Genomic DNA, 13864 nt, shown 5'->3' on the forward strand with positions numbered 1-13864 from the left:
TTGTTAGATGATAGTGTTCAATGATACACACATACACTTTCATGACTTTCATGTAACAGAAAATGTATAAAAGTAAACTGTTTGTTTGATGTGAATCTACCTGTTTTAAAATAAAAATGTAAGGTGAAAACAAAAGTATTAAAAGGCCAAATGCAAAACTAATATGTTTTGTTGACAAAACTCCGTGCGTCATTTAATGCGTTTGATTCATGTTATAGTGCCAGTCCACACGGGCGGGGCTTGGCGTTTCCTGCTATTTCCAAAGCAGTCATTGACGCTTCTCATTAAAACAAAAATTACATTATAATTTAAACAGTCATGATTTCTGGTGGTGAGTTAAGTTAATTTGTGCAGCTAAACAACTCGGGATTAAAATACTGATTTTTTTCTTGGCTCACCCTCACCGCCCTCACGGTGTAACATTAGATATATTTGTCAACGCCAGCAGCGTTACGCCATTTTGAAAGCGTTATGTTGGGAGAGGCAGGGACGAGGGAATTCTTAAAAGTATAGTGCAAAGTCTAAACACCTGTTCTTTATTCCAGCATTATTACCGTTTTTCTATGAGAAAAATATTTTTAGTGTTTGCAAAAGTTAAGCTAAGGTCGTGTGTGCTTCTTTAAGAAATAATAATGAAATAAACATTGGCAGAGCTCGCAGTTTCATTCCTCTACTCTACACCTCCTCGGCAGTCAGAAAGCAGCAGCAGTGCTTAGTCCAGGGCCTGAGCCCGCTTAACAGATTCCTTCTCTCGCTGGCCCACCACCATGGCAGGTAAAATTTAAACGACACGGCGAGGCTGCAGTCATCGGTTAATAAGTCACGAATAAAACGGAACCTAATCTAGTGTTGGTGGTTAACTAGCAGGAAGCTAGCATGCTAAGCTCGTGTTGGTTTTTGTAGTGAGCGTAAATAAAGTTGCTCTTGGTGTGGCGTGGTGTCTTGAAACTGGATTTCTACCTCCTGCAGGGGTCGGTGATGAGAGCGACGAGGTGCAATGGTGTTTTTCCCAAGTCAAAGGAGCAATAGATGACGACGTTGCAGAAGGTGAGTCCATCTGATTTTTTCCCTCTCATTAACACTTGGAACATGTATGAAAAGTCGCCTAATCATTTTCAGATCTTTGATATTCATCCTAAGCTTCATGCGCTCTTTGTCATTACTATAAGAAAATAAAGCGCACATGTTGAACAACTGAGTCAACGTGAAATGACATTTCTGCACGCCAAATGTTAATTGTTGGCATTTTGGTGCAAGGAGTATGTTCCAGGATGCTGCGACTGCGTTTCGCGTGCCTTCTTTTTGGCCTAAAAGTGTTACTATAGTGGAGTTAAAATGTTCAGTAGTAAGGAATAATTGAGAAAACTGCTTGTAAGACACATTCATTCCACTAGTGTGCCCTAGTTCTACTATTGTGCTGAATTGTTTTACAAGTGAGGACAAAAGACATCAAGGATATTACATAAATGTTCAGTCAAGTTTGAAAAATAATTTCAAATTGCAATGTGAACTATGGGTAATAATTTGACGATGGAGAGTATATATGTTAATATTCATATGGGTGCCATTAATTGGACAAGCATATCAAGAGACTACAGATAATCTATTTCTCTGCAATGCTCACGATATGTTTGCCCATCAAAGGTGATAATGACGCTGCCGATCTTTTGTTTCAGGTCATTGTTGTCCTTTGGTTGTTGTTTTTTTTTTGTGAGCTCGATGCGCGAAAGATGAAATGGCTACGAAGTTTATTGTACTTTGGTCCTGGTGCCAGATCTTATCCAATATTGCAAACAGAAAGCACAATTCACTCTCATTTGCATGGGCTTTATTACACTAAATGCACAAAAACTATACATTGCTTGTAGACTGTTATTACGACAGTAAATCTACACTGTTTACAGTAAACTCTACCTTACACCCACAGTGGTCGTCAATGCATGCCTAAAACACGAATTATTGTTCACATTTTGTAACATCTTGATCTGTCAATCTGCAGCTAAAAATATTTCTGCTATCCACTGGATGCCATAATGCTGTTAAATGTGCGTGAGTTGTGTGACAGCTGTTGACTCCCAGAGCCATCTCTTGTACAGTCTCTAGTGACTTTGGGACTGCCTGCCATTTTGTTCCCATAATAGACAACTCCAGCTGTGTGAATTATCGGGAAAGGAGCAAAGAGCCGCATCCTGTCCTGAATTGAACTTGCGTTCAGTCTCTCATGTCTGGTTTGCACTGTGCTTTTCCACTCCATTTGTTTTCTGTATAAAAATGTTACAATGTCTTAAAGATCGGTAGCTGAGCATCACACAACCCAAATCAGTGAATCAAATAACGTCAAAAACTGTGATCTCTAAACAGTTAAACATTTTAAATTAATTTGACATTACCTTTAATCAAAAAATATAATACATAGCTGATAGCTAATTAGACTTTGAAAAATAATGCACCCCAAGTGCACATGCGGCAAAGACTCTCCTTAACAACCACTAACAACCCAGGCTACAATTAAGTTTTCTCAGAGCTACAAAGGTTGTGTGCCATGCAAGATCAGGGTATCCACCTGAAGGGGGCATCCCATTAATTCGTAGTCATTTGTGTTTGGATGATCTTGTCAGAAAAAGGCTGTGTGAAGCACTTTGTTTGCTCCACACTCACTCTATGCCTGTGTTAAGAATCGTGTTCACACTAGTGCCAGGCAGTAAACAAGGACTGATTGTTGTTTTCAATGTTCTGTGTATTGTATAATTAGATGTAAATGCTGTTCAAGGTGCCAATTGTTCCTTTTCTCTGGTCCTGCACAATGTGGATGGATGGATGGATGGATGGATGGATGGATGGATGGATGGATGGATGGATGGATGGATGGATGGATGGATGGATGGATGGATGGATGGATGGATGGATGGATGGATGGATGGATGGATGGATGGATGGATGGATGGATGGATGGATGGATGGATGGATGGAAGATGAAATTGTGTATACATGCATACGTGTATACAGGCTTGCTCATTGGTGACAAAAACTTTACATTGTCAGGACCACTGACGTTTAGACATGATGATTGCATGTTAAAGAAGCAGCGTTATGATATTGTGATTAAAAAACTTATGATATTCCTGTGTCGACAGCTGATATCATATCCACTGTTGAGTTCAACCACTCAGGGGAGTTGCTTGCCACTGGAGACAAAGGAGGTCGTGTAGTCATCTTTCAACAGGAGCCAGAGGTGCTTTTTATGTAGAGACGTCAATATTTGTTTGACTTTGCATATCCCATATTATTTGTAGTCTTGCATCGTTGTGCCTGACATGATCTTTGCTTGATTGTTGTTTTTAAGAGTAAGAATCAGCCTCAATGCCGTGGAGAATACAATGTGTACAGCACCTTTCAGAGCCATGAACCTGAGTTTGACTACCTGAAGAGCCTTGAGATTGAGGAGAAGATCAACAAGATTCGATGGTTGCCCCAGAAGAATGCTGCTCACTTCCTTTTATCCACAAATGGCAAGTTGACTTGTCTACTCTAGAGAACATGTTATACAACTTATTTTCTTGAATTTAAGTCCATTAGGACATCTTCTGGACATTTTTTGAACTGCTAAAAATATCTGTGTCTATGAAAGCAAAAATAGAACTTGGAATTAAGGCAGTCGAACAATATGACATACAACAAATATTTGTTGGCTGTAGTAGTTGACTAACTACTTTGGCAGAGTTTCATAACATTTCAAGTAACACCTCGGTAAATGGTCTTGTACAGTAGTTACCTAGCAATGTAAATGGCAAGTGTTGCGTTTTTAAGATCACAAAAAAGTTGTTTTTGTCGAGTCACTCACATAATGTAATAATATTCATCTACAGATTTTTTTAGAATTATTGATACCCCCTTGTCATTGTCCTCTCATAGATAAAACCATAAAGCTGTGGAAAATTAGCGAGCGAGACAAGAGACCGGAAGGTTACAATTTGAAAGAAGATGATGGTCGATACAGAGATCCAAATACAGTCACAACGCTACGGGTGGGTCGTGCATGTACTATTCATTTTTCACATGTCATCACAATTTAACATGTTGTCTAGCTGGTAAAAAAGACGGTGAACTCACTGGCCTTTTCCCCTAGGTACCAATCTTCAGGCCCATGGACCTGATGGTGGAGGCCAGCCCTCGTAGAGTCTTTGCCAATGCTCACACTTACCACATCAATTCCATCTCAGTCAACAGTGATTGTGAAACTTACCTGTCCGCAGATGATCTTCGCATCAATTTGTGGCACTTGGAGATCACTGATCGCAGCTTTAGTATCCTTTCTCTTTTAGCTCCTCACACACATCGTCAGTATTGGAAACTGCTTATCTTTTCCGGACCGGTAATTGAGCACATCCTTTCCACTGTGAGAGAGGGCACTTGGTGGAGAGACTGAAGAGGGAATTCATTCTAGGATGGCTCTGTTAATTTCTGTGCATAGATGTTATTGAAGATGTGTGCGTTCTTCTCAAAATTGAAAGTTAAAGGTGAAATATAAAATAAATACAAATAATCAATTATCAAAATATGGTATGATGATACTGTAGTGATTTTCATGTTATAATTTCAAGTCTGTAAGTCTCCTCTTTCCTCTTCTCTTCTGTTGGACCTGAACCTTTCTTACTCAGATATTGTTGACATCAAGCCAGCTAACATGGAGGAATTGACCGAGGTGATCACAGCATCAGAGTTCCATCCTAACCAATGCAATACATTTGTGTACAGTAGCAGTAAAGGAGCCATCCGCTTGTGCGACATGAGGGCGTCAGCGCTCTGTGACAACCATGCCAAATGTAAGTAGGTCACTCCTCCTATGACTCAACCCAACTAAAAAACAGAATTCCATTTTTGTAGTCTTATAATGATCCAAGTCCCTAGCCTAAAATTCCGTTTCCTCGGTATGTAGTAAGGAAGTACATTGTTGTGTTTGCAGTGTTTGAAGAGCCAGAGGATCCAAACAATCGTTCCTTCTTCTCAGAAATAACGTCATCCATCTCTGATGTGAACTTCAGCCACAGTGGACGTTACATAATGACCCGTGACTACCTGTCCATCAAAATCTGGGACCTCAATATGGAGACTCGTCCAGTGGAGACCTATCAGGCATGTTATGTTGGTCAAGCGAAACAATTTACTAGGCATCCCTACTATTTATAGTCCTTTATATGAGTAGCTCGGTCCGCCATCCTCAAAATTGTTCTTCTCTATCAGGTTCATGAATATCTCAGGAGCAAGCTGTGTTCACTCTATGAGAACGATTGCATCTTTGACAAATTTGAGTGCTGTTGGAATGGAAACGACAGGTGAGAACATACATTCTCGTCATTGATTTTCATTCTGCCTCCTTTGCTCTGCTTTTTCCTAGATGTTAAAAGCCACAATTTTTATAACAGCTATAGGTTGACATCTTTGGTAGTTTGGTTTACTATCCAGTTGACTCAGATCTCTGCCTCACTTTTACTTTGTGCCCTGTGTGCAGCGTGGTCATGACAGGTTCCTACAACAACTTCTTCAGGCTGTTTGACCGAGGCTACAGGCAGGATGTGACCCTAGAGGCATCAAGGGAAAACAGCAAACCGCAGTCTATTCTTAAACCCCGCAAAGTAAGCTCAGGTGGGAAGCGCAAGAAGGATGAGATCAGTGTAGACAGTTTGGACTTTAACAAGAAGATCCTCCACACTGCCTGGCATCCCCTGGACAACATTATTGCAGTGGCCACCACCAATAATCTCTATATATTCCAGGACAAACTTAACTAGTATTGCTCCATCACGCAGACACAACATCTGTCAAAATTTTCAAGTCTGGCTCAGACCTTGAGTATGGCTGATCATCACAAGTACACTTTTCACGTATAATACAAATTGAATTTACCGGCTGTGTTGAGCTAATTACTGTACAAACTTTGGGATTCCTAGGCTTATTTACTTTTCCCTCCAGAAGCACATGTTCATCCAGCTGCTGGTTACAACTCTACTACATCTTAGACCAAAGGGAAGATATATGTAAAAAGACAAACATCTTTTTCATGTGGGCATTCGTCCCAATACTAATTGTTAATGCAATTTGGCTCCTACAACCTTTGATTAATTTCAGCAGGAAAATGTTTAATTGTAGACTCAGTTGCACTGGCATGAAAAAAATGCTGATACAAGTGGTCGACACTCCTTAGTTGCACCCACCCAATTTGACACATTCACTCACAACTTCTTCCCGATTGAGTACATTGATAAAGGGCCAATCGAGGATTTCTCCCACTAAGGTTATTGAAAGGTGCTCTAAAAACAATGCTGCCACCTCTTTTTCTGCTGCATAACAATTTATACCAGCTTAGATCTTTATCCTAAGATTGCCCGTTGTTTACATTTTTTTTTCTTAACTGTAGGGATGACAACTTCCAGTGGTCATCTAAATCGCATACTTTTGGCTGCTTATGTACATGCCAAGCGGGGGGGCTGTATTTACCAGGTTAGTTTCCTTTGACAAACTACTTATTTCCTAAGACACACAGCTTTCAGGAATTTGTTTCATCATATTTTAGGAGCACATGTTCAAGATAATGTTTTCATAACATGGTTGACTTTCGACTGGCAGGTGTTTGGGTACTGGCAGGTGTTTGGGTTCAGGGAACTGAATCATGCCAAAGTAAAATGTGCTTTATGCCTGTAAATTATAGTCGTTTAGTTAAAACTCTGCTCAGTCATTACTATAATGAAAATGTACCACCAATAACAGCTCAGGCTCAAGGGCCCAAGGTGGCCCAGGTGTTTTGTTGGGTGTTGCTGCTAACCTCCACAAAACAAATGTTATGTTGCAGACAGGTAACTTTACCCCTTGGATCAAGTTTCATTTTTTATATTTTATACTGTATCAGAAGAGAAAAATAGTCTCTATAGCTGATTTATTTTTGTATAAATTAAGGCAACAGTTGTAGTCTGATCACTGACGTTTTAAATGAAACTGTCTCTGATGGTTGGTTTGAATGTAGATGGAAGGCTTGTGTGCTGTCTCAGGGCAGATATTTGTTTGAAAGTTCTGTGATGTCAAATAGGAGCATGCTCTTTCCTTTTTTTTTTTTAAGTCATTTTTATATCTGCAAAAGCATAGGCAGGACAGTACAGCATCTGGCCTGAAAGGAGTAAGAAGTGTTTTTCAATTTACTCTTTCCAAGTGAACATTGCCTTATTTTCTTGAAAGGGTATCTGTTCTATAAGCTTTTTTTTTTTCAACTTTGTATTATTTAAGGGGAGAATTTGTGTAGCACTTGGTTTGCAGATGTTAAATCTAAATGAAGAAATTACTTTAGAACTTAAAAACCTGCTTCTCCTTTGCGATGCCTCCGTCACAAGTTGCTGATCTTGAGAAGAAAATAGGTTGAGGATTTCTTACGTTTTTTTTTTAAACATCTTTTCAAAGCACAGAGCGAATTTTACAATGACTGGAATGCCAGCAAAAAGAGGTGATGATGTCACTTCCTCAGGGCTGTGCATAATATCCTTCAATCATAGGGCATTTTCAAAATTACTTTTGGAGTGTTAAGATTAGTAGCTTCTCTAAGCAATCCTGAGATATCACAGTTTGATTTTCTCAACAAAGGATTGTCGTTGGGTTTGTTGATCACCCTTGTTAAAAAAAACTGAAATATTTACTGCCGTTTGTTAATTAGAATGTCATTCATAGCTGATGCACTGAATATTTTGAAAACCACAAAACCCCCATTTGCCTTTACTAAAGCATTAAGAGTCAAGATAACCTGACGAAAGCATTTCATGTGGCGTGCCAAACATGAGACACTCAGGGGAATTCACCACTGATCAATGATCAAAATATTGTACCTTCAAGATACCAGGTTGTCAGTACTAAAAAAAAAAAGCCTTAATCAAAAGCCTATGCATTTCGATTGTGTAACAGTTAATTGTTATGACCCAACGGAGACTGATATAATGATACTGTATCAACAGCATCAAATGTATGGAGTTTTTGACCCTAGCATCATACATAAACTCATTTTGGGGGACGTTTAATTTTTGTTTCTTTCAAGTTCTTAAATAAAGATGGAAGAATTTTGGAAGTCTGGTGTGGAAAACTATTCAACTTTGTGTGTGTGTGTGTGGGGGGGGGGTGTTAGATGGAATTTAATTATATTATTACTGTAAGTAATAAAGTTCTGCACACTCAACATTGTCTCCACGTTGCGGCCCCCTACCTCCAGTAGGACCTGATCAGGCCGACAGCACCATCTAGTCATGACCAGAACACGGCTCAAGACCATGGGTGACAAGGCCTTCTCAGTGGCGCTCCCTGAACACCTCAGGGTTCCACAGACGGTGGATGCTTTTAAAAAGGGGCTAAAGACCTTTTTACTCTGGCCTATAGCGAAATACTTACTATTTTTTTCATGCTTTTATATTTTTCTTTTCGTTTTTCTTAAAGTCTTGTTTGCACTGTAGCAATTTGAGATTTGATGTCAAATGTAAAGTCTGTTTAATACAATGTATTATTAATATGCAAAACTAAGTTCCCAATTAAATTAACATAATACAGTTAGTATTCTATTGAATATTATACCACCATCCCACCAAAAGAATAAAAGCTGTTTATTATTATATAACCACGTTTTAATAGATTAATGCGTCTCAGGCTTCAACGACGAATTGAGTTTACTATGTACTTTGTCAACCAACAGTGATGAATGCCTACATCATTTTGAGTCAATCACCACATAAAGCCTTGTGCGTTTGTTATGTCTTGTTTGACTCTTCACATCACAATACAGTTACCCATACACGTATTTTAACATGAAAGATGCACGTCTATCCGTGAATGAATGGATACACGTCCATTATCTATTTCAACACAGCCTTTTTTTATCCTGTCTGGACACTGGCCGGGCTACGCGCATGCGCGCGCCTCGGTCATGTTGACGAATGCGAAAACAGAAGTCAACATGTCCACCGCTGCTGCTCAACAAAACAATAATGAAGAGCCTGTGCTTCACGGTACGTAACATAGTCTTTATATCCTGAAGCTATTCCAAATTTCGTTAACGCGTATCCTGTCTTTCTACCCTAATAAGTCTATAATAATTTTGGTTAAAGTTCAATCGGGTAAAAGCGTTTCCTCATCCTCCTGGATGGGTGGCGGGTGACGTAGAATGACGTTGCTGAAAATTGGCCAATAAGGCTTCGCAATTATTTTACTGATGGAAATTGTAGCCAATCACATTGCCCATCAATGTTGGGCGGACTCTCACCAAAATGAAAACAACTTGGAGACAAAAAAATACTAACATTGCGTTGATTTTTATTTAAAGATTTTTCTTGCGGCCACGAGTATTTTCGAGGGCTTGAGAATGCTCGTGTTATTTTACCAGGCATTGTCTCCAAAATTCACGACTAAAATAAGACAGAAAATCGTCCTGGGACGTTACTTACGTTGTCATTGTCAACAGAAACACAATTTAGACAAAGAATTGACCTTGTTCGCACGCAATTAATAATTGATAAGAGTACAAGCATCATATGGGCAACAACGACACATCGGAGCAGCTTGTCTGTTACGCAACAGACAGAGAGCTGCATTGTTGACATGGATATAAAAATACCTTGGGCCATGATCGGGCACGTCGCTAAATCGTTATACTGTCTGTCAATTCTATTTCTTAATGTATTACATAAACAGACGATAGAGGCGGTGCGTGCGATTAGTTTGCATTCTGTGTGCAACCAAGCTGTCTTTACTGGATTGCATAACGCCCTCCTGGCTGGAGGAAAAAAAACTAGCTGTTAGTAGGGCAGTGGCACAAAGATGAACACTAACACTGTTGCAATGATTATAGTCTAAATACAACGCTTAATCGCATTAATGTCAGATTTTATGATGAACAGGATAGTCTAAAAGTGTTTTTAACCTTGTGTGTTTTCAAGGCTCTTGGGTGGAATTGGAGTTGAATGGAAACACAGGCGTGAATACGAGCTTGCAAATATCAGCTGCTGCAGACCAAATAAATGCAAACGCTGGCACAAGTCACACCCTGGAAGTGGTGCCAGAGGTAGATGAAACCCTGATTGGAGGACTAGAACATGTGCCATCCTCCTCCTCCATTCACAACGGGGACATGGAGAGGATTCTCCTGGATGCACAGCATGAATCCAGCCCAAGTAATTCTTCGTGTGACAGGTGGGGCAAAAGTTACATGCTAAATGGTGTCAGTAGTGTAGAAACATACCTATTATTAACCACAATGTGTCCACTCAGTCCTCAAAGGCCACAGAGTCCAAACCAGGATGAGGGTCAGATCACTTTTGATGTGGATATGTCTAGTCCAAGAGGTAGTCAGGTAAAAGTCATTCTATTTTACAATTTTCAAAAGAAACCCCTTTTTTTTTGTATTTATGAAACACAATGTCACATCAGGTCTGGGTTGTACCCCAACTTTTGCCCAAAATCAGTTGGGATACGCTACAGCTCACCTGCGGCGCTAATCAGGATAATTTATGTAGAAAATGGATGAAATTACTTTGGCAATTTTAGATGTCAGGCTCAAATTGTTGACAGAATCTGTTTCTTAACAGCTAACACTAAAGTAATGAACATTAAATGTGGAGAAACGTAAACATGTTGTGAATCATCAATGGCTGCATATGTAAAAGCTTGAAAATGAGAAAAATGTGACCAGTGTCGTGCAAAAAAAAAAATCACTGCTTTTTAACTATTTGATCTCTTCATATTTGTAGTCAGAAGAAGAAGGTGCAGACAAAGAGAGAGAAGATGATATCCTCATGAACAAAGAAGTCGACTGGGTTGCTGATTGGTCCAGCAGGCCAGAAAATATTCCACCCAAGTGAGCAGGCTCCTTCGTCTTGTTTTACATCTGATGATGGCTGTCCTTTACTTTTTTTATCTTAAGTTATATGCTGCTAATTGATTTTGTGTTATTTCAGAGAATTTCACTTCAGACACCCCCGGCGTGCAGTATCCCTTAGTATGAGAAAAAGTGGTGTCATGAAGAAAGGCGGCGTATTCTCTGCTGAATTCCTCAAAGTTTTCATTCCGTCGCTTCTCATTTCACACATCCTCGCTCTCGGAATCGGGTAAGAAGTTGTATGTTTAATGGCCATTCCTGCATTTGGTGTCCAACTAATTTTGCGCCACGGCATAGACTTAAGTTGAGCACCATTTTGACTAACCAGAATAGAAACAAATAAAAGCAAGATATACATATCAGCATTGCACTGAATATAGCTGTCATAAGTCATTTGAGGGAGCCCTGCTGTTTTGTCTTCAATGAGCTGGGCCCATCTTAGGGAAATGAGAGACAATGACACTGTCTACTCCGTGATTTTGTTTTTAATTACCATCATTGGAGAATATTCCGTCTGACAAAAATAGGAAGTTGTACATGAAAGCAAGGTATTCAATGTGAACAGTTTTGAAGGCTTATTTGCGAGAATGTCACCAGAAGGCGCGCAGAGCAGTCTTAAGTGCAGGAGTGATACAACCTTAATTTAAGTGGGACTGAGACAGTCTCTTAAATGCCACTTTCTTTTTCTTGTAAGTTCTGACTCATCTTCTGACACATTTAACACTTAACACATTTTTCCTCATTTGTGGGATTTCTCTATTTTTTACTGAAATACTGCATGACTCATTGTACTGTCTTAGTTTTTGACATGTGTACAAAGGCACTGGCGGATGCACTTGATTCTTAAACTAAACTTTCCTGTCGACACTCATGATCAAATATTTTTATACAGTTTCTCTGTGTGGCAGGTGCCCAATGGTCCACGGCCTAGCGGTTGGGGACTATACTGCGATCGATAATTGATCACTTTCACAATAAAATTTTCCCTGTTTATAATTTAAATTTTGCCTTAAAAATATACCAAGAATTATTTACACACAGAAGCTGTTGTCATAATATAAAATAAACTGTTGTCTGATACAAATTGGCTGTCACAATATCGTTCTAAGCATGTGAGAGCATAATCTTCTATTTGTTTTGTCTTTGAAGGGTGTACATAGGTAAAAGAATCGCCACAGCCTCTGCCAGCTCTTACTGAGTGGAAAATGAGCAGTGCCTGGATGTCCTCCCGTCTTTCACGTAGCCTGTGATCACGTGTTTCTCGGCAGTCATCGTGCACCCACATTTGTCCTCCCAATCCATGTTAGACTTTGTCACATTGTAAGTGTATGCACATGACACATGTTGTAATGTGGTTACTCCTCATGTTGACCCAAGCCATCCCAGTTGACTTGTATCCACTCAATAACAACTCCTGTGCAAGATGATAAAAATAGTCACCAGGAGCCAAGGGTTTGGCCTCAGTGGGTTTTAGGTTTGGGGATGGATAGTCCAAACTTTTTTTTTTTTTCTTAGGTGTTGTACTCAGACAATCTGGCCCTTCAGCTGTCACCGTACTATTTTAATCACCAGAGTTATGAACCCAAAGTATGTGACATATCTGAAGTAATAAGTTCAGGTAGGAAAGAACTTGGAATGCCTTAAACTTTTGAGCTGAACTTTAGAGGTGCAGTTATCGAAGGAAACGTAATGCTCCACGTGTCTTTATGAAATAGAAGCTTGATCATTTTTACCTTCAGTGGTTTTCTTTTTAAAGCTTCATGTTTTGAAGATTGAACCTAAATCTACCATGTAGCCAGTGAGTTTTGCCTTTTGTAGTATTTAACTATATTATGATAGTGGAACTTAGGCTGGGCGGCGATGTACCAGGCCATATGTTCTTTTGTTTTTGCCTTTGTAGATTGCTTTTTATCACACATAACAGTAACAATGGCAAAGTGTCAAATTAATATTTTACCGCTGCACATTTTCATTGTATTGGTTTGGGAGGGAATTCCCCGACATGTTTTGCTATTGAAACCCAGTTGTGAAGGTACTAAAAGCTGTGATATGCTTCACTTAATAGAAACTCCCTGATATTGTGTCAATAATATATCATATAATGAATAAGCTGTTCCAGGAACCTGTTTTCATCTATATGTCACTGTCAATACCATTTCCAGTGTGATACGTACAACGCTTGTAAACTTCCAGAAAAAATAGTCAGACAAGCTTTTACTAATTTAAGTGCATGTAACTTCCATGTATTGATGCTAAAAATGATAATGAAGACTAATGACTGGATGCCTCATTTTCAGTGTTTTAAAACTGATATAATGTGATGTGAAAACCAAATCTATTGTTCTGGATTCTGTGGTAGATTTGGTTTTTAAAACACTCAATGTGGGTTTCAATGCATAAATAACACATTATCTCCTTAATCTATGGGCTTGTGTGCAGTTATTGAGACAGCGACTAACAATAGTGTAACATAAGATTCCATCATCGAAATGTAGTTACAATAACTCAAACATATGAGACCATTGGCAGGCTTCTGCACAGTTGGTAAACAAATTGAAGAAAATGGAAAATCTGTAATGACTTTGTATTGATTAAAGCAGAAATCTGGTCATCTGGACGTTAATGCCCATTATTTAATACACACTACAATATGAGATGTGTTAGTGTGTGTGTGCATATGCACAATTGATGTAAAAGGTCTACACACCCCTGTTCCAAAATGTTTTTGTTAGTGTGTGTGTGCATATGCACAATTGATGTAAAAGGTCTACACACCCCTGTTCCAAAATTTTTTTTTTTTTTATACAAATATTCTGACCATTTCCACAATTAATGTGACCTATAACTTATACAACTCAATTGTTTTTCTTTCTTTTTGAGAGGTAAATTTACATTTAAGTTACAGTACAACTAATTCAACACCTCAAGTTTAAAAGCTATGTGTTTGTGATACAATTGAGGTCAGGACAT

The 13864-nt window shown here is 39.0% G+C and overlaps 2 protein-coding genes across 2 annotated transcripts; both read left to right on the forward strand.

The window, feature by feature from the left end:
• The first annotated feature begins 444 nt into the window (after positions 1–444).
• On the forward strand, positions 445–8101 carry LOC148398076 (serine/threonine-protein phosphatase 2A 55 kDa regulatory subunit B alpha isoform-like). The gene is made up of 10 exons (XM_088375367.1): positions 445–774; positions 970–1047; positions 3135–3232; positions 3344–3509; positions 3913–4025; positions 4127–4304; positions 4659–4823; positions 4964–5133; positions 5242–5333; positions 5510–8101. Exons 1-10 carry the CDS (start codon positions 768–770, stop codon positions 5787–5789), a joined length of 1347 nt encoding a protein of 448 aa, XP_088231493.1. The 5' UTR covers positions 445–767; the 3' UTR covers positions 5790–8101.
• A 759-nt stretch (positions 8102–8860) lies between these two features.
• bnip3la (BCL2 interacting protein 3 like a) lies at positions 8861–13511 on the forward strand. Its single transcript, XM_088375368.1, has 6 exons — positions 8861–9029; positions 9957–10209; positions 10288–10369; positions 10767–10873; positions 10974–11123; positions 12044–13511. The coding sequence occupies exons 1-6, from the start codon at positions 8948–8950 to the stop codon at positions 12090–12092; spliced, it is 723 nt and encodes a 240-aa protein (XP_088231494.1). The 5' UTR covers positions 8861–8947; the 3' UTR covers positions 12093–13511.
• The last annotated feature ends 353 nt before the right edge of the window (positions 13512–13864 follow it).

This window comes from Syngnathus floridae, chromosome 5 (assembly GCF_059516105.1).
Source record: "Syngnathus floridae isolate MCC-2025c chromosome 5, RoL_Sflo_1.0, whole genome shotgun sequence".
Taxonomy (NCBI): Eukaryota; Metazoa; Chordata; class Actinopteri; order Syngnathiformes; family Syngnathidae; genus Syngnathus; species Syngnathus floridae.